Here is an 18,500-nt window from a genome sequence, read left to right on the forward strand (position 1 = left end):
CATACTAAGACATCCAGACTCCGCCTCCACGCATCTGATTCGTTGATTTGAGCTCCGTTCGAGTTGTGAACTCCCTGTGCTGTGCTTTGAGCTTAAGTCTTGGCTTGTGTGTGTGTGTTGCGGATTGAATCTTGTGTGCGTTGCTTTCCCTCCCCTACTCTTGTGCTTCTTGTGATCAAAATTTGCAAGGGCGAGAGGCTCCAACTTGTGGAGATTCCTCGCAAACGGGAAAAGATCTCAAAGGAAAATACCGTGGTATTCAAGCTGATCATCGGATCACTTGAAAGGGGTTGAGTGCAACCCTCGTCCATTGGGACGCCACAACGTGGAAGTAGGCAAGTGTTACTTGGCCGAACCACGGGATAAAAATTGTGTGTCTCTTGTGTTGCTCTTGTATCTGATTTTTTGTGTTCGCAAGAGCTCGCTTCATAAAATTGATTAACTCGCACTAACATCTTTATAATCAAGTTTGTAGCTATTTAGTGTTTGATTTTACAGGATCACCTATTCACCCCATCTCTAGGTGTTCTTAGTTATTTGTCATGCGCTATGCGTACAAGCGCCTGTTTGGGAGGGAGAGATGCGGGCGAAGAGAGGCTGATTAGAGGGGTCAGAGGGACAATACGGCCATGAGAAAAAAAACAAAAGAAATAACTATAATGAGTTTAGAATACTATTTATAAGGATAATACAACTTATAAATACTATTAAAGTTAAGAGTAATATAAGACAGAAGCCCAGTAAAAGAAGAGAAATTTATAATTCTATCTTTCTCAGTTTTGACTTTCTATTATTATGTCATCCCATGTTTATGACCGAAGATATCATCTGTGTTTATAATTTATGGTTCCGATGTCATGTTAGCAAAACACATAATGACAAAATTGACGATGAGCACTATAATAGCTATTTACTCCTTGATTTTAACGCAGATTCGCCCCAGTTTCTCTGAAACGAAGTAGACAGCCACCGTCTTCCCGGGCCACGGCGATCATCACCGCCGCGGCGCCGCCCATATCGACAGCAGAGCCGCTCGCCCAGTAGCCTCACCTCGCCCGCGCTTGTGGCGGCCATGGAGGACTACCCAGAGGAGCTGCGGACGCCGCCGGTGTCGCTCGTGTCAATCGTGGGGTGCCCAGAGCTGCACCCCTCGATCTCGGCGGCACTCAGCTCCCAGCAGCCGCCCATGAATACTCTGGCCCTCCCCGACTTCGCCAAGGTCTCCATCCTGGCCCGCAGCGGTAAGCCCCGCGACCCTCTCGCACCGCCGCACCCCCCCGCGGGAATCCTCAAGAAGGACTGGCTCCTTAAACACCGCACCCGTGCCCCGGCCGCCGTCGCCGCGCTGTTCCGTGCTGACCAGGTCTCCGACGATCCTGCCCAGTGGCTCAAGGCCTGCTCCGATCTCGAAAACCTCAAGTATGTTGCGTTGTTGATCCCAAATTGACTTCGCGCGGTCAGAGATTTAGTTACGAGTCTTAAGATGCTAATGTACAACTTATCAACCACTTGGGAACTAGGAAGCACCACCCACACTTTATTGGCAGCAGCTAGTAGTATAACCGAAGTTGGCGGCAAGTGATTTTTGTTTGTCGCACAGGTCTGCAATTCAGAGGAAAAACACTAAATTATTGGTGGTCCTTGTGCAGGCTCAAGCTAGTGGTAAGTACCCCGACTTAGATAATTTTTTGTCTTCTTTTCTCTGTATGCAGTGACTAGTAGACTGATTATCCGGGTAGTTGGATCCCAACTACGGTGAAGATTTTAAGTTGCACCTAATAAATTTTTTTTTTCAGATGAGTTAAGTGAGGATGTAACGGTTGCCCTGAGGAAACGTGCGGAAATCGATTCCAATCACTTGGTTGTGTTGGTTGAGCACGATGAAGCAGAATGGAACAGATCTCTGAACAAGTCTGTAACTTTCCTTTTCCTGTGTTTTTACTATTGCACTTTGTAGAACGATCCTAACCATTTTCTATGCCAAAATCCTTTGAGATGTGGATGATTGTAATATTCTGTATCTGCAGATTGAAGAGTGTGTTTGCGGAGTTATGTGTAGCATTCTATAAAGAGGAAGGGCTAAGGATAAAGGCTCGCATTGAGAAATTTTTTTTGCTTCTGTCGAGCTGAGCATCCGGTACTGCTTCAAGGTAAGGACCTCTCTCTCTCCTTCAATTTAGTGCTATTAATCATTCTAGGTGCAGTGTAAAAGCATGTAAGCATATATAATTTTGTTCACATCTGGTTGGTAATTTGTTAATCCCTTTTCCACATTGTTCTGATCTATTCATTTGCTCCATTACTATAATGCATCAGGTTGCTATTTATGCGGAGTTTAGAAGGGATTGGCCAGAAGCATTGAAGTTCTATGAGGAAGGTGTTCGTGTTTTGCGTGAGGTCTGATCACATCCCTTTTCTTATCAGGTGTTCGTGTTTTGCGTGAGGTCTGATCACATCCCTTTTCTTATCATTAATCAACAAGTGGCATACTGAATCAATAATATCATAAACAAAAGACAAACTATGGCTATCATAAATCCAAAAAAAAAGTTCACTGTTAGCTGACCCGCCAATGTTTCTTAAGCAGTTTCTATTGCCTTTGCATCATCCATTGATAATAATGTGCTTATATTTAGATGATTGGAACTTCGACAAGGTTGCCTCCAACCCAACGCCTAGTTGAGATAAAAGCAGTTGCCGAGCAATTTCACTTTAAGATATCGACCTTGCTACTTCATGCTGGGAAAGCGGTAGAAGCAATCACATGGTTCCGTAAGCATATCAGAAGCTATGCACGGGTTCTTGGAACACCAGAAGTTGCTTTTCTTCACTGGGAATGGTTTAGCCGGCAGTTCCTCGTCTTTGGTGAGTTGATAGAAACAACATCTACAACTATTCCAGATACATTATCTCCTAGATTTGGCACTGCAGACTATGGATTGACTGAGTGGGAATTTCAGCCAGCATACTACTATCAGGTTCAACCTACATCTTTGCACAGCACTACGATAGACACTCCGTTTACTCGATTGCAGTAACAATTGACTTCTCATACATTTTTTCTGACAGTTAGCGGCAACTTACTTGAGAGAGAAGAGGTATGCCATCGAATGTTCATCATCAATGGCTAATCTTACAACAGAAGTTAATGGAGTACCTGAGTCAGTAATGCCTTCTGTATATGTTGGCCAATATGTGCGCTTGTTTGAGCAAGGAGATACAGTTAGTATACTACCGTAAGCTTCTTGATACTTGTTTTCAAAAAAGTTATAACATATTCTTTATATGAATATGAATATAAATAGTTATACCTCAATCTGGTTGCAGCCTTTCTGATACTGAATACACCAGCTATGCTTTGTCAGAAGCTGAAAGATTTCAAGATTCTTATGAGATAATAGCACTGTTCAGAAAAGCTTATGAATCATTTCAGAGCCTAGGTGCTACAAGAATCGCTTCTGTCTGTAGCGGTGGAATGGCCATGGAATATTATGCAGCTGGGGATTTTAGCAATGCAAAACAGCTTTTTGATAATGTTGCTGGTCTGTACCGCAAAGAGGGTTGGACCACTTTGCTCTGGGAGAACCTAGGATACTTGAGAGAGTGCTCAATGAAACTTAATTCCCCAAAGGATTTTATCAGTTATTCCCTAGAGATGGCTGCATTACCATTATTTTCTCGTAGTGAAGAGGAAAATCGAGAAAACAAAATTAAGAGTGGGCCTGCAGGTTCCCCTACCATTTCCAGGAGAGAGAATATACAGCAGGAAGTTATTAATGTTTTGGAAAGAAATCAGTCATCAGAGGGAACCGATGATGGATTTAATAATGCGATGGAAGAAGTTACTCACCTTGATATTGATCAGATAAGTTCGCTAAGAATGGTACTTACTACGTCTGTTGCTTTTCTTGATCAATCTGTAAAACCTGGTTCACCTTTGCTTGTCAGCGTGTCACTCTTATCTCATCTTCCTTCTCCAGTTGTGGTTGATCAGTTGGAGGTTCAATTCAATCAATCTGACTGTAACTTTGTGATACATAGTAGACAGGAAGATTCTCCTCCTTTCTATTCAAATTTGCATGACCAAGTTGTTCAAGATACTTCTCTTACACTCTTCACCAATAGATGGATGCGGTTGACACATGAAGCAAAATCAGGTACTAATGTCATGATCAGGAACCTTGACAATACTTCATTTCATTAAGTATTCATCCACTTGTTGTGTCACTGTGTTAGCATATATTGTAAATTAAATTGCGCTGGTTGCCTGGCCCTGTATTTGATGCACTATGTGTCTACGTGAGCTAGGAACTCCATGTGGGCTACCTCGATTAGCAAAAGCTAGATACTTTATGTATTTTATTGTTAAAGAAAACCAGAAAGCCCAGAAATATTATTTTGGTTTATTTAAGCCAAAATCATTTCTTTTATGATGTTATTGCCGTGCCAAGGGCAGGGTAAAAATTCTACGGAAAATCACCAGTAGCCAGGGAATCTGGGAAAGTAAATATAATGTCAACTGAAGAGAAAGATCTAATCCTTAGGTAATCCCCAAATCAGATTTATTTAAGAATAAAGTAGCATGTTCCATACCCATAGCACATTATGGATTCAAGATAAATCATAGTGATATGATGTTATTGATGTATCCTGTGACATGTATGATACAAAAAGTGTATCATCTATATTTTTATCAAACATGTAGGAGAGCTGCACAACTTTGTATTAGAGATAGGAAAGAAACAACTGGTCTCTTACAATCTCCCAAGGGGCAAAGTCCAAAGCCTAGAACACACACTATGCACATCGCTACGCGGGCACTCAGTAAAAAGAGCTTGCCACTTAAAACAAGAGACAAATGGCCAGGGATACACCCGGGGGGGGGGGGGACTTTCTAGCATCTGCCATAATCTAGAGCTGCACCTTATCATAGATTTCATGCAGAACTGGGGTAATATTTGGAGTACTTGAACATGTGATGTATGCATATACTGATACGTCTAAGGTATATCAAAGTTGGGAAAGCAATTCGGTGAGAACAAAGACTTAAATTATTGTATAACAAACCAAAATGGAGGAAATAGAGTAAGTATTAGCTATTGAGGAACTGACCATGCGATATGTCCTTTATCTAGTTGTGGTAAAAATGGGACACATCCATTTTGAGTAAAAGGTGGCATTTTCTTGGAAGACTTGTTGTGTTATATGCCATCTTAAGCCAGAATTTTCGTGGTTGTTTAACATTTACCATCCATGTGTGTTCTTACTCTTAGCTTTTACATGTGTCGGAAATAATCCTGTGCCTAGGTTCATAGTAGCATTTACTTTAGCTAAATTTCAGCATGGAGTAATAGGCTAATCAGTTGGGGTTATCACAACACAATTTGTAGCGCACATTGGCTATATTAGTAGAAGAGAAAACCAGAAAAGGCCAAGTCATTCCAGCCACCAAATCATTTTTACTTGTGTGTGTTCTTGTGTGATATGGTGTTCCTGTGTCCTGTTGGAGGCTTTAGGCCTGTCAATTGGTATCAGTGAGGGTCATTGTAACATCCTGAATTTTAGAGTATAAAAATTTCCAATCCTAGCACGTACATGGTTCGCATTCGGTTTAACTTTTAAATCCGGATGTGACAATCATGCTAGGTACCGACCCCTCTGCATCTGCCCCTGTCCTACCTACGAGCCCTCAAGGAGGCTGTGAGGTAGTGGTACGAGTGGGCCGTGTGGGCCGTGTTGATGGAGATGATGCTCCAAGAGCGTGGTTATTGGGTGGTGTTGATCGACGACAACAACACTAATGAAATGATGGCAAAGCCGCAAAGGATGCCATCCTTTGTGCGGTACACTCGGAGCTATGGTGCCCCCTTGCAAAGAAGACGATGAAGCGCGCCTTGGATGCGATCAAGACGATGTGCGTCGGCTCTGATCGCACCCCCAAGGAGAGTGCCCAGCGACTAAGGATGAAGTACGAATGATCTCCTGCGACGGCGAGTCAATCGTCGACTTCGCCCTATGCCTCTCTCTAGGATCACCAACCAATCGGAGGTCCTTGATGATCTGGTTGCCAACAAGGTTGTGGCCAAGTACTTGTGTGTGGTTCTGCTCTGCCCAAGTTCACGCAGATTGCACTCCATCGAGACGCTTCTTGATATCTTGACGTTGTCGATTGAGGAGGTCCTGGGACGGCCGCGGGCGGTGGAGGAACCAGCCATGCGATATTGTTGGAGCGAAGGCAAAGACGCCACCCTTCGCTCGAGGCCTTCGCTGCAGCCGCTGGTCCGCCGGAGGCAAAGCGGGCAGGGACACCCTTCGCAGGACTCGGCGCTTTGACGAAGGCCTGCGGCGACGACCTCACACGGCGCGGCCTCGTTCAGCCCCAAGGCCCACGTGTGATCCGGCCCATTGTAACGGGCCCCGCGTGGCCGCCTCTGTATTACGGGCCTGACTTGTAAAGGCAAACTTGTAATTACAGCTTGTAACCCTGCTTTATGGGAATATTCCGGGGATAAACTAGGCGTCTGAGGGCACATGCGTCCTTAACACAAGACGCTGGGCACTCAGACACCTATAAATACCCCCGCACAGTGCCCGTGAGAGGCTAGATCAACAGAGCTATTGCCCCCGTGCACGTAACCCTGTTGTCGCCATTGTTCACCCCCGTTGGCCCACTTGCAGCAGAGAGCAAGTTCCAACATTTGGCGCCCACCGTTCGTGCTACGACAAAACCACCCGCGATGGCACCCAAGAGAGCTAACCCCAAGGCTGACGAGGCTGCGAAGGCAGCACTGCTGGCCGCAAGAAAGGGCAAGGCCCTCGCCCTCACCCAATCCACCCACCAAGAGCCCATTGAGGACAATGTTCCCCACACCGGCGAAGACGACACCTTCCGCACCTGCGGAACCGAAGGACAGTCGCAGCCGCCCCCAGGCTTCGCCCCACTGGAAGGCGCCGACCTCACCGAGGATGGTGAGGCCCTCGGCGTCTCAACAGAAGAACAGCTGCAGCTGCGCGCCCTGCGCCTCAGGAACCGCAATCTCCAGAGGCAGAAAGAGATACTGGAGGCCAAGCGCCAACGTGTTTCCGCATTAGCCAAAGTGCGGCAAATGATACGCGACGAGGAGCAGAAAGCCCAAGACCTCGAGCGCGAGATCGCGCTGATGCAGCGCGAAGGCCACCTCGGTTTGCAGCAAGAACCACCCCTCCAACAACGCGCTCAGCCGGAGGACATGCGCGAAGGCTACCTCGGCCGACAGCACGGCCAACCCCGGCAGCACCGGGCGCAGCCGGAGAACCCGCGTTTCCCCCAGCATGACTACGCCCCCCAGCACGGCGCGCCATTCCAAGGGATCAACTACCTCGACGAGCGAAGTCCCCTGGCGCCACACCTGCAAGTGACGCCTTGGCCAGCCAACTTTCGAGCGGGGGCATACCCCAAGTACAACGGCAGCACCGATCCGGCGCAATACATCATGAGTTACCAAGTCGCCGTTGCATCAGCCGGAGGGGACGACGCCACAATGGCAAAGTCTTTCATCATCGCCCTAGAGGGCCCAGCACTCACCTGGTTCACCAGATTGCCCCCGCTGTCCATTGATTCATGGCGAAGTCTCAGGGACAAGTTCCTCCTCAACTTCCAAGGGTACCGTCCAGACACCGACGCTTTGGCCGAGCTCTCGCTTTGCAAACAGCTGGAAAAGGAGACTCTGCGGGAGTATTACCGCAAGTTCTTAACACTCAAGTCACAGCTGCCCTCTGTCGACGATCAGATCGCTATCCACTACGCCATCAATGGCCTTCGGGCCGGCGTCCTCTACAGCCATTGTATCAGGGATCCACCCAAGAGCTTGCAGGAGCTATATCAGCTCTTCGAAAAATATGCCAAATCCGAAGAGCTCCACCAGCGCAAGGTCGAGTCGCAACGGAAACCCAACAGTCAGACTCCGCAGTCCAGCCGCACGTGGACAAGGACTTCGCAGCCAGACTCCAGTCGAGACAGCCGCAGTCAGCAGCAAGTCCACAACATCGTCAACCAACAGCCTGCTGCTGACCCCCCTCGCCGCCAGGAATATCCCCCCCAAGGCCGCGGAAATGGAACGCGCGGCAGGGGTCGAGGGCGGGCGCAGCAGCCGCCGCGCCGGTTCTATTGCCTTTTCCACGGCGAAGACTGCGCCCACCAGACCAAAGACTGCCCCGAGACGAAGGCCACCAGAGATAGAATGGCGAGGGCGCAGCCGGCCGACAATCCCAGAATTGTCGCGCATAACTACCAGCCACCCCCTCCACCATACGTCCACGCCCCCGCTCCGCATCCACCGCACCACGCTTACCAACATCATCAGGAAGTACAAATCGTACCTCCTCCACCCCCACCACCACACCAGCAACACCAAAACATTCCCCATCCCCCAAAGCAAGAAGACTTCGCCGATCAACCTTATCGCGGAGTCATTCACATGATAACAGGGGGGTCAAGCACCGACTTCGACACCAAGCGGCAGAAGCGGGACCACTACCGCAGCATCAACCATGTCGCCGTCACTGGCCCAGTCGTGCAGACGAAGTGGTCCCACATACCGCTAACCTTCGACGCGCGAGACGTCGACCTGCGCAGCGCCCCCCACATCGACGCAATGGTCATCAACTGCAGCGTGGCAGGTTGGGACTTACACAAAGTCCTTGTCGACAACGGCAGTCAGGCGGACATCATCTTCCTCCACGCCTTCGACCGCATGGGTATAAGCCACAGCTTGCTGAAGCCTTCGGACAACCCGTTGTATGGTTTCGGCGGCAAGGGCACCTTTCCAGTTGGCAAGATAGAGTTGCCCCTCTCCTTCGGTGTAGCACCCAATGCCCGAAGTGAGCAAATAACCTTCGACATTGTCGACATGGTATATCCATACAACGCCATCATGGGCCGAGGCTCCATCAACAAATTCGAAGCCGCCATCCACGGGTTGTACCTATGTATGAAGATACCAGGCCCGCTGGGCGCCATCACAATCTACGGCAACCAGCAGACGGCGCGCAACATAGAGCGGGACTTCGTGCCCGGTCAGAGAAATGTACACTGTCTCACGACCCAGCGCGAAGTCCCTGCGCCGGCTAGCCCAACCGACAAGCAGCACGACAAGGCACAGTTGCAGTGCCAAGACGGGACCAAGACTGTCCCCCTCGATCAGGCCACGCCCAAGCAGACTGTAACTATCAGCGAAGACCTCACGTCACTTGAAGAAGAGAAACTTCTCTGCTGCCTGGCCAAGAATAAAGATGTCTTCGCCTGGTCTGCCCTCGATCTGGTCGGAGTCAGCCGAGCCATAATCGAACACAGCCTGGGGATTGACCCTTCGGTGCGACCCAAAAAGCAGAAGCTTCGCAAGATGTCAGATGAAAAGACAGAAGCCGCCAAGGCGGAGGTGCATCGCCTCCTGGAGGCTAAATTCATCGAGCCGGTGGCTTACCCCACGTGGCTCTCCAATGTTGTGATGGTGCAGAAGAAAAGCGGAAAATGGCGCATGTGCATAGACTTCACCAGTCTCAATAAGTCCTGCCCAAAGGACAATTTCCCGTTGCCACGGATCGACAAAATAGTCGATAGCGCGGCCGGATGCGAGGTCATGTCCCTCCTCGACTGCTTCTCCGGCTATCACCAGATATACATGAAGGAGGAAGACAAGGCCAGCACCAGCTTTATAACACCCTTCGGCACTTATTGCTTTGTCAGAATGCCGGAGGGTCTCAAGAATGCCGGGTCCACCTTCTCCAGACTCACCAAAACGGTGCTCGAAGGGCAGGTCGGCAGAAATGTATTCACATATGTGGACGACATCGTCGTCGCCAGCAAAAATAAGGAGGACCACCTCGCCGACCTGGCGGAAACATTCGCGAGCATGCGAGATGCACGACTCCGCCTAAACCCGGAAAAGTGCGTTTTCGGTGTCCGCCAGGGCAAGATATTGGGCTACCTGGTGTCCCGCCGAGGCATCGAGGCCAACCCAACCAAGATCCAGGCCATCGTCGATATGTCGCCTCCGCAGTCCGCCAGGGACGTCCAGCGCCTGACAGGCAGGATGGCCGCCCTCAATAGATTCATCTCCAGGTCCGCCGAGCGAAGTCTCCCCTTCCTCAAAACCCTCCGCGGCGCGAAGGACTTCGCTTGGGGACCGGAGCAAGCAGCGGCCTTCGCCTCATTAAAACAGTACCTGGCGGAGCTGGCCATCCTCACAAGCCCAGACTCCTCGCTCCCCTTATTGCTCTATGTCGCGGCTTCGCCGCACGCGGTCAGCGCGGCACTAGTGCAGGAGCAGACAGTCGAAGGCGCAGTCAGACAGTGCCCTGTTTATTATGTCTCCGAAGTCCTGACACCATCCAAATGCAACATGACAGAGCTGGAGAAGATTGCTTACGCAGTTGTTATGTCCTCGCGCAAGCTGCGCCATTATTTTGAAGCATTCAAGGTCCGAGTCACCTCGGACAGGGGACTCGGCGAACTATTCAGGAACCCGGAGGCATCAGTGAGAATCGCCAAGTGGGCAGCCGAGCTCTCCGGCTACCACATCAGCTTCGAGCCCAGGACAGCCATCAAATCGCAAGTCCTGGCAGACTTCGTCGTCGACTGGACTGGGCCAGTAACACAGCCGGACCCATCCACAGAAAAGGTCTGGACTATCCATTGCGACGGTGCATGGTGTCATGCGGGGGCAGGCGTCGCTGCAGTCATCACCTCACCAGCCGGAGTCAAACACAGATATGCAGCACGCCTCAGCTTCGCTCTGGAATCCGACAAATGTACAAACAACATAGCAGAGTATGAAGCAGTCATCCTCGGCCTCCGCAAGCTAAGGGCCCTCGGAGTCACCACCTGTATCATCAAAACAGACTCCAAGATAGTCGCCGGTCAGGTCGAAAAAGACTATGCAGCAAAAGACCCCGCGCTCATGCAATACCTCGCGGCTATCCGAAGTCTCGAGAGGCAGTTCAAGGGATTCACCCTACAGCATGTGGACAGGGCCAAGAATGAGGAGGCCGATGCATTAGCCAAGGCCGCCGCCAGGGGCGAGCCCCTGCCCTCCGACGTATTCTTTCACACCATCGGCACGCCAGCCGTCCGGAGCCCCGAAGGGCTCCAAATAACAAATGATAGCGAGGGCCACCGTATAGTCCACCTAATCATGACCGAAGACTGGCGGGCCCCAATAACCCTGTTTCTACAGGGATACTATCACCCAACCGACGTCAGTGAGGCGAAGCGCCTCGAGCATCGGAGCCGGGACTTCGCGCTAATCGAGGGCCAATTATACAAGAAGGGGGTCAGTCAGCCAATGCTTAAATGCGTCACCGAAACCGAAGGCATCCAAATCTTGCGCGAGGTCCACAGTGGAACTTGCGGCTCGCACGCGGGGCCAAGGGCCCTGGCTGCTAAGGTGATCCGACAAGGGTTTTACTGGCCTGCAATGATCTGCGCCGCAAATCGAGTCGCAAGGTCCTGCGAAGCCTGCCAGAAGTTCTCTCCTCGGTCAGGCAACCCCTCGCAATACACAAAGCTGGTCGCCCATACATGGCCTCTTCAGCGCTGGGGCCTGGACATCGTCGGGCCCTTGCCCACCGCTCAGGGGAACCTCAAGTTCGCCTTCGTAGCCGTCGAATACTTCACCAAGTGGATTGAAGCGAGGGCTGTGTCCACAATCACATCAAAGACTGCCCAAAAATTCTTTTGGCAGAACATTGTTTGCCGCTTCGGAGTACCGTCCGAGCTAACAGTTGACAACGGCAAGCAGTTTGACAATCAAGATTTCAAGGATTTCTGTTTTTCCATTGGCACCAAGCTTGCCTTCGCTTCAGTCTATCATCCGCAGTCCAACGGAGTCGTGGAGCGTGCCAATGGGAAAATCTTCACAGCCATCAAGAAGATGCTCCTCGACGAGAAAAAGGGCAGATGGACCGACTTGCTACCGGAGGCAGTCTGGGCGCTGAACACAACCGAGTGCAGGGCGACCGGGTTCACTCCTTTCCGCCTTTCCGCACTAATCCTACGCTTCGCAACCGCCCTTCGTCGTCGGTGCCCGGTGCTAGGACCGGGCACGCCTGGCGCGTCCGCAGCATGTAGCGCAGCCTCCGCCGCAGCCTCGTCCAGGGCCGCAAAATAGTCCAAGTCCTCCTCCGACGACTCCTCGGTCCATTCAGCCGAGCTCCCAGAGTCAGTAAAATCAAAAAACTCAGAAACAGACCCACCACATTCATTTCCACCTTCCGCGGTCGAAGCCGCCAAAAAACCAGTAGTAGCGGTTGCGTGCGCAGGCCCAAAATCTTGAACCTGCGCAGCAACCAAAATTCAGTACATCATCCAAAAATCCCTCAACCCTAAACACCACCTACGCCACCTGCGAAGGCCCTGCCGCTGCGGGAGCCTCCGCCGCCGCCTCCGCCGTTGTCTCCGCTGGATCTTCAGCGCCCGGCACAGCAGCTGCGGGGGCATCAGACGCGCCTTCGGCCACCCTTGGGAGTAGGCCTTCGCCGGCCGCAGCAGGTACAAGGGCGCCTGGTGCATCTTCCGCGGTCACCGGGGCGACTCCAGTGGCGGCCTCCGCAGGGGTGGTCTCCGGCTCAGGCGGCGCGCTGTTCAGCGCCCCAAAATCGTCCACCCGCTCGCCGCGCTCCGCCTAAGACAAAACGTACAAAAATTCAGCAAACACACGCACAAACCGCATCCAGCAAGCACCGAGTAAACGACAACGTTACCTGAGCCCTTGCAGCCTCGGCCCGCGCCCGGACCACCTCTCGACCGTATGAACCCCACATCCGGTCATAGAGGGCCCCGGCGGACTCCTTCACCACGGGGTCTTCGACCTCAAAGATATCTCGCCCAAAATCTTCATCCACCTGGTCGAGGGCCTCAAAGTGCCGGCAGCCTTCGCGAGAGAGCGCGTTCATCGCTGCCTCGCAGGTGACCAGGGAGGTGAACGACATCAACCCCGCCAAGACAGTGGGGAGCTCCTGCAGTTCCTCCTGCACCCACTCCAGACAGCGAAGTCCGGCCTCTCGCTCCGGCACCTCGAAGTCGCTCGTCCGCACACCTAGCTCGCGATATGAAGTCATGAGCTGCGTGCGCGTCCGTTCGGCCTCCGCTCGCGCCGCGGCCTCGGCCCCCTCCGCGCGGCTCTCGAAGGCAGCAAGCCGCCGCTGCAGCTCCCCGGCGAGCTCCTTGGCGACATTGCCCTCCGCCCGCGCCAGCCTGGCCTCCGCCTGCGCAGACTGCTCCTTGGCGATGGCTTCGTTGGCCTCCCTTCTCTCCTCCATCAGCTGGCGCCGGAGGTCTGCCTTCTCCTTCTCAAGGGCGGCCACCTTCTCCGCCAGCTTGCGGCACTTGCTGTCGGAGGCCGACTTCTCACGGACAGCGTCCGCGTGTTGCGTCCGAAGTCTCTCGACCTCGGCAGACAACGTCGCCGTAAGGGCCCCCCACGCAGTATGGCTGGTGAAGTCAGCCACCTGCAGAACACACATAAGGCCCGTGGTAAAAAAAAAAAAAAGCTCGGCAGACCTGACTCAGCGCCTCCATTGCTCCTTTCAGCCGGCGGGTCGCCGCGTCCGCCTCGTCTCTGACCAACGCGAGGGCAGTCACCTCGCCTCCAGCGCCAAGGGTCTCTACCCCCGCCTTCGGCGCTGGCGCAGCCGTCGCGACCGCCGCGCCAGGCACAACTAGAGCGAGCGGGCCCTCGTCCAACCCTGCAACGCATCAACAGATTAAAAAAAAATGTGTATACATATAGACTCACCCCCAAGATAATCCTCCACATCAATCTCAGTGCCGAAGTCGGCAACGCGTTTGCCGGGCGGCGGTAGCGATCGGGCCGCCTTCGCAGCCTCCGCCACTCCGCTGGCGGACGGCACCACCTTCGACAGCTTGGGGCCTCCGGCGCCCACCGTCGCCTCCGGCGCCTTGCCAGGCGCGGAGGCACCCGCCTTCGCCGGCAATGGCGGCTTGCCTCCGCCGGAGGCCTCAGCCTTCGATGCTCCCCGCTGCCTTTTCGGCCGGGCTTCATGAACCCTCACGGTCGCCTGGCGTTTCCGCGCCGCCGCTTGGCGATCCTTGTCCATCACTGCCCACACAACATGACCGATATTTCGCCCATAAGGAAAAACTTTCCACCGACGAGCCATACGAGATGTAAAACAGTCCTCTTCATCCCAGGGGATAGGAATGTTTTTAGGCCAGCAACCCCCGGTAACCCTCAGCATCCGAGCCGAAGACTCCCGGAGCTCGGGCGAAGACATCCTCTCCCCCGGGGCCGCACACGTCCTCATTAACTCTCTAGCGAAACTATCAGACACCCCGAGCCCTCCCATCGCAGTACCTAATTTTCTCTTTTTCGAAGAGGTGGCGGCCGCCAGCGCAGGGTCGCCTCCGGCCTCCACCGCCGGTTTCTTCCCGCGGCGGTCTGCTTCGTCCTGACCAGGGTAGCCGTCGTACGGCAGTTGATTTAATTCAAAGACCCTGTTCAAGCGATCGTTTGACCCACGGATATCAAAACTGCGCTGGCCTTCCGTCTTCGGCACGTAGCGCCCCACGAGTCGCACCGCCAAGTCTTCTGCATCACGCACGAAGGCGGCCGGGTCACGGTTCCGCAAACTCAGTGCGAAGGCAGGACTTCGCACCTCCCTTCCTCCGTGAAAGGGCATCTGGCGAGGGCATACTTCGCCCAGCGCCCAGCCGTGCGCCAAGGGCCAGACCCCGTACGCCGCAAACTCTTCAACCAAATCACGCCCGCTGCTCTGACCGGCGGCGTACCGAAGGGCCCCTTCGTCTGTATCCTCTTCTGCCACTTCGAAAGGCGGATACGCAGAGTAATAGTGAGAACACATTTCGGACACGGGGAGCCCTTGATGGCCTTCGACAGTAGCCTCAGCAACATAAAACCAAAACTCATTCCAACTGCCCCACTTATTGCGGGCGCACGGGACCAACTCCACTACTGGCATCGTGGTCTTGCCGGTCTTCGGCGTGAAAGTGCACGACCCGAACTGCGCAACTCCGCCCTCAACCACCCTTTTCTGCCAATGCAAGCAATAATTCTTCGCGAAAACTTCAACCGACGGCTGCCCGCCGTACGAAGTCGTCGCCCAGACATACTTCGCCAGCGCCACTATGGCGTTCGGCGTAAGCTGATGTATTTGAACACTGAATCTGCGCAGGACTTCGCTGACAAACCGGTGCGCAGGCAGGCGGAGTCCGGCGGCGAAGAACGCCTCGAAAACAACCAACTCGCCCTCCGGCTCGGGGACTTCCTCCGTCCCCGGAGCACGAGCGACTCCGCCGCCAAAGTAGCCCAACCGCTGCATATCTTCAATACGGCCTGACGTCATCCGTGACACACCGAATTCAACAGAGTCGCCGGCGCGCAACTCTTCCACCATCGCGTTACTCAACGTCTCCTCAGACGAGGCGGCGGCCGGCGGCGTGGCGGTGGCGGAAGAAGAAGAGGATGGCATGGCTACGTACCGTCGGCGGCGGCGGGCGGTTTGCTTCACTCGAGCCAGAACGACGGCGAGCAAAGGGAGCAGCGGAGGAAAAGGAGCAGCAAGACGGCGGGCGGCTAGGGTTTTACGGAGCGCGGAAAGCAGAATTCAAACAGCGCCGCCCCCGCCCCCTTTTATAGGCAGGGCACGGCTCCTCGGGAAACCCACAACCCGACAGGCCGCGACGCTTCGGGAAACCCGCAATCCAACAGTACGCCGTCCATCAACGGTCACATCAAAAACCCCCGCGGAACCACTTCGAGCGAGGGCAGCGTCTCCGCCATCTAGCGACGTCTTCGGCACCAGGTGACTTTGTCGAACTGGTCCCTCGGAGGGCAAATGTTGGAGCGAAGGCAAAGACGCCACCCTTCGCTCGAGGCCTTCGCTGCAGCCGCTGGTCCGCCGGAGGCAAAGCGGGCAGGGACACCCTTCGCAGGACTCGGCGCTTTGACGAAGGCCTGCGGCGACGACCTCACACGGCGCGGCCTCGTTCAGCCCCAAGGCCCACGTGTGATCCGGCCCATTGTAACGGGCCCCGCGTGGCCGCCTCTGTATTACGGGCCTGACTTGTAAAGGCAAACTTGTAATTACAGCTTGTAACCCTGCTTTATGGGAATATTCCGGGGATAAACTAGGCGTCTGAGGGCACATGCGTCCTTAACACAAGACGCTGGGCACTCAGACACCTATAAATACCCCCGCACAGTGCCCGTGAGAGGCTAGATCAACAGAGCTATTGCCCCCGTGCACGTAACCCTGTTGTCGCCATTGTTCACCCCCGTTGGCCCACTTGCAGCAGAGAGCAAGTTCCAACAGATATGTTGGCTAGTTATCTTGCTGTGGTAAAAATGGGTATACCTATTTTGAATAATAGACGGCATATACAGAATTGTCACATGCATATTCAGAATTGTCATGTGACGTTCCATCTTGAAAGCTGAAACAACAGTAATAGCTCCCTTTATTTTTTTTAGTTTGTTTAGTTTTAGAGGGCTTTGCCTATTTGTTACTTGGTACTCGAACATTTGAGGCAAACCTTTCCTTCACATATGTTTTTGGTGATAGTTTTCTTACCAGTAATTCCATAGACCATAGTGGAGCTAACATTATGAGCACGCTCTGCAGGACAGAGTGGAAAACTAGAATGTTTGTCTGTGAAGGCGACAATAAAAAAAATGCCTTGTGATTTGCTGCCACGCTGAAAGCCCTGCTTCCATGGAAGACTTCCCATTATGGAAATTTGAGAACCAAGTGGAGACATTGCCCACAAGGGACCCTCTGCTCTTGCCTTTTCTGGACAGAAACTTATTCAAGTTGAAGAGCCAGATGCTCAAGTTGACCTTGTCTTAAATTCTGCTGGCCCAGCTTTAGTTGGAGAATTATTTACTGTACCGGTGAGCATAGAGTCAAAAGAGCATGCAGTCCATTCTGGTGAGCTGAAAATTAACCTCGTTGATGCCAGAGGTGGTGGTATGTTGTTGAGTCCAAGGGAAGCGGAAGATTCTGAAAGTCACCATGTTGAACTTCTTGGTGTCTCAACTGTGTCCGAGGACAAAGAGTCGAAGGAAGAGGCCGATAGCATAAGAAATATCCAGTATTCATTTGGGGTTATATCTGTTCCCACATTGGGTGTGGGTGATTCCTGGTCGTGCAAACTAGAAATCAAACGGCATCGAGCAAAATCAGTCATGCTTTATGTTTCACTTATAGTGTGTTTGGTTTGAGGAATAAAGTGATTCATCTTCTTCTCACTCCTCACTTTTTTATTTGGTTTGTGGAATATAATGGGTTGATCCATCACCACCTCATTCCTCATAAGCTAATAATTAGTATATACATGTGGAGTGGGTTGATTCCACCAAAATTGATGGAATGAACTTATGATGCATCACTTTATGAAGCATAGACTGACTCTACAAACCAAACACACCATTAGTTACTCCCTAGGTTCAAGTGAAGAAGAAGCATCGCACCGGCTTAACGTCCATAGAAGCATGCGAATTGAAGGGCAGACCCCCCTTATTAGTTAGCCACCAGTTTTTGAGACCATTTAGGCGAGAACCGTTGTTGCTATATCAGGGATCAGGTCCTCAGGAAGTGATGATGAAAAATGTTCTCTTGCTATGAATGAGTCTAACGTGCTTATTGTGACTGCTAGAAACTGCACTGACGTGCCTTTGCATTTGCATTCGATGACCATTCAACCTGATGGATCCGCCGCCGCTTGTTGTGGGCGTGGAGTGCCCTCCCTACGCCGTCCTTGGGATCCCTTTCACCGTCTATTTGAAGGTTCACAATTCAACGTCTTTTGCTTCAGGAAATCAAGTACTCCCTCGTCGATCCCCAGAATTTCGTTTTCTCTGGTGCTCACAGTCACGCCTTCTCCATCCTGCCAAAATCAGAGCACACTGTTAGCCATAAGCTTGTGCCTCTTGGTTCCGGCTCTCAGCAGTTACCAAGGATCACGGTGACTTCGGTGCGGTATTCTGCCGCGTTGACTCCTTCAGCCTCGGCAGCGACCGTCTTTGTGTAACCCGGCCAGTGAGCCTAAATTCAACTTGGAAACTAGCCGTGCCCGTGCAGTATCGGATGAGATCGTGAGTTGAGACGACCTGAGCAACCTGAAGTCTCCACTCTCCTGACACTTGTTTTAGCTCGGCCCGGGCTGCATGCCATGCGAGATAAGGTATGCTTGCTACCGGAAAGACCATCAGTTTGGCCTTTTACGTTGATGTTGGAGAAACGAATCAGATTCTTGTCGGCGAAAAAAAAGGGATTGTCGCTGTGCAAAAGTTTTGGCGTTGTTTTTTTTTTTGAGGTTTCGATTTTTGTAGTGCTTCTGGATTAACCACATGTCCGTAACTTATGATTACTTCATTGTTTTGGGCCCAAGGGTACAACAACATACTACACAGGACAGGAGGAGGATAGGCTGTTGTAAATCACCATCCCACCAGTCAGGAGGATAGGCTGCATGCTTCGTGATG

At 52.3% G+C, this 18,500-nt stretch overlaps 1 protein-coding gene across 9 annotated transcripts; it reads left to right on the plus strand.

The window, feature by feature from the left end:
* The first annotated feature begins 917 nt into the window (after positions 1–917).
* On the plus strand, positions 918–18,492 carry LOC100502399 (Ribose-phosphate pyrophosphokinase 4). 9 transcript variants are annotated; one of them, XM_035967083.1, is made up of 9 exons: positions 929–1,419; positions 1,601–1,662; positions 1,797–1,911; positions 2,028–2,150; positions 2,317–2,397; positions 2,637–2,978; positions 3,070–3,236; positions 3,328–4,157; positions 16,639–17,264. In XM_035967083.1, exons 6-9 carry the CDS (start codon positions 2,637–2,639, stop codon positions 16,713–16,715), a joined length of 1,416 nt encoding a protein of 471 aa, XP_035822976.1. In that variant the 5' UTR covers positions 929–1,419; positions 1,601–1,662; positions 1,797–1,911; positions 2,028–2,150; positions 2,317–2,397; the 3' UTR covers positions 16,716–17,264. The 9 variants fall into 9 exon arrangements, 8 of the variants coding, with proteins under 8 accessions (XP_020407327.1, XP_020407326.1, XP_035822976.1 ...); XM_020551736.1 differs by having other exon boundaries at positions 930–1,241; positions 2,317–2,444; XM_035967082.1 differs by having other exon boundaries at positions 931–1,419; positions 1,521–1,662.
* Positions 18,493–18,500: the final 8 nt, after the last annotated feature.

This window comes from Zea mays, chromosome 4 (genome assembly GCF_902167145.1).
Source record: "Zea mays cultivar B73 chromosome 4, Zm-B73-REFERENCE-NAM-5.0, whole genome shotgun sequence".
Lineage (NCBI taxonomy): Eukaryota > Viridiplantae > Streptophyta > Magnoliopsida > Poales > Poaceae > Zea > Zea mays.

What these genes read in the sequence shown, in the direction of transcription:
- LOC100502399 (XM_035967083.1), top strand. Translation starts at nt 2,637, where the DNA reads ATGATTGGAACTTCGACAAGGTTGCCTCCAACCCAACGCCTAGTTGAG. An exon ending in AGCCAGCATACTACTATCAG is followed by an intron (nt 2,979 to 3,069) that starts GTTCAACCTACA and finishes TTTTTCTGACAG; the next exon opens with TTAGCGGCAACTTACTTGAG. An exon ending in GACACATGAAGCAAAATCAG is followed by an intron (nt 4,158 to 16,638) that starts GTACTAATGTCA and finishes CACGCTCTGCAG; the next exon opens with GACAGAGTGGAAAACTAGAA.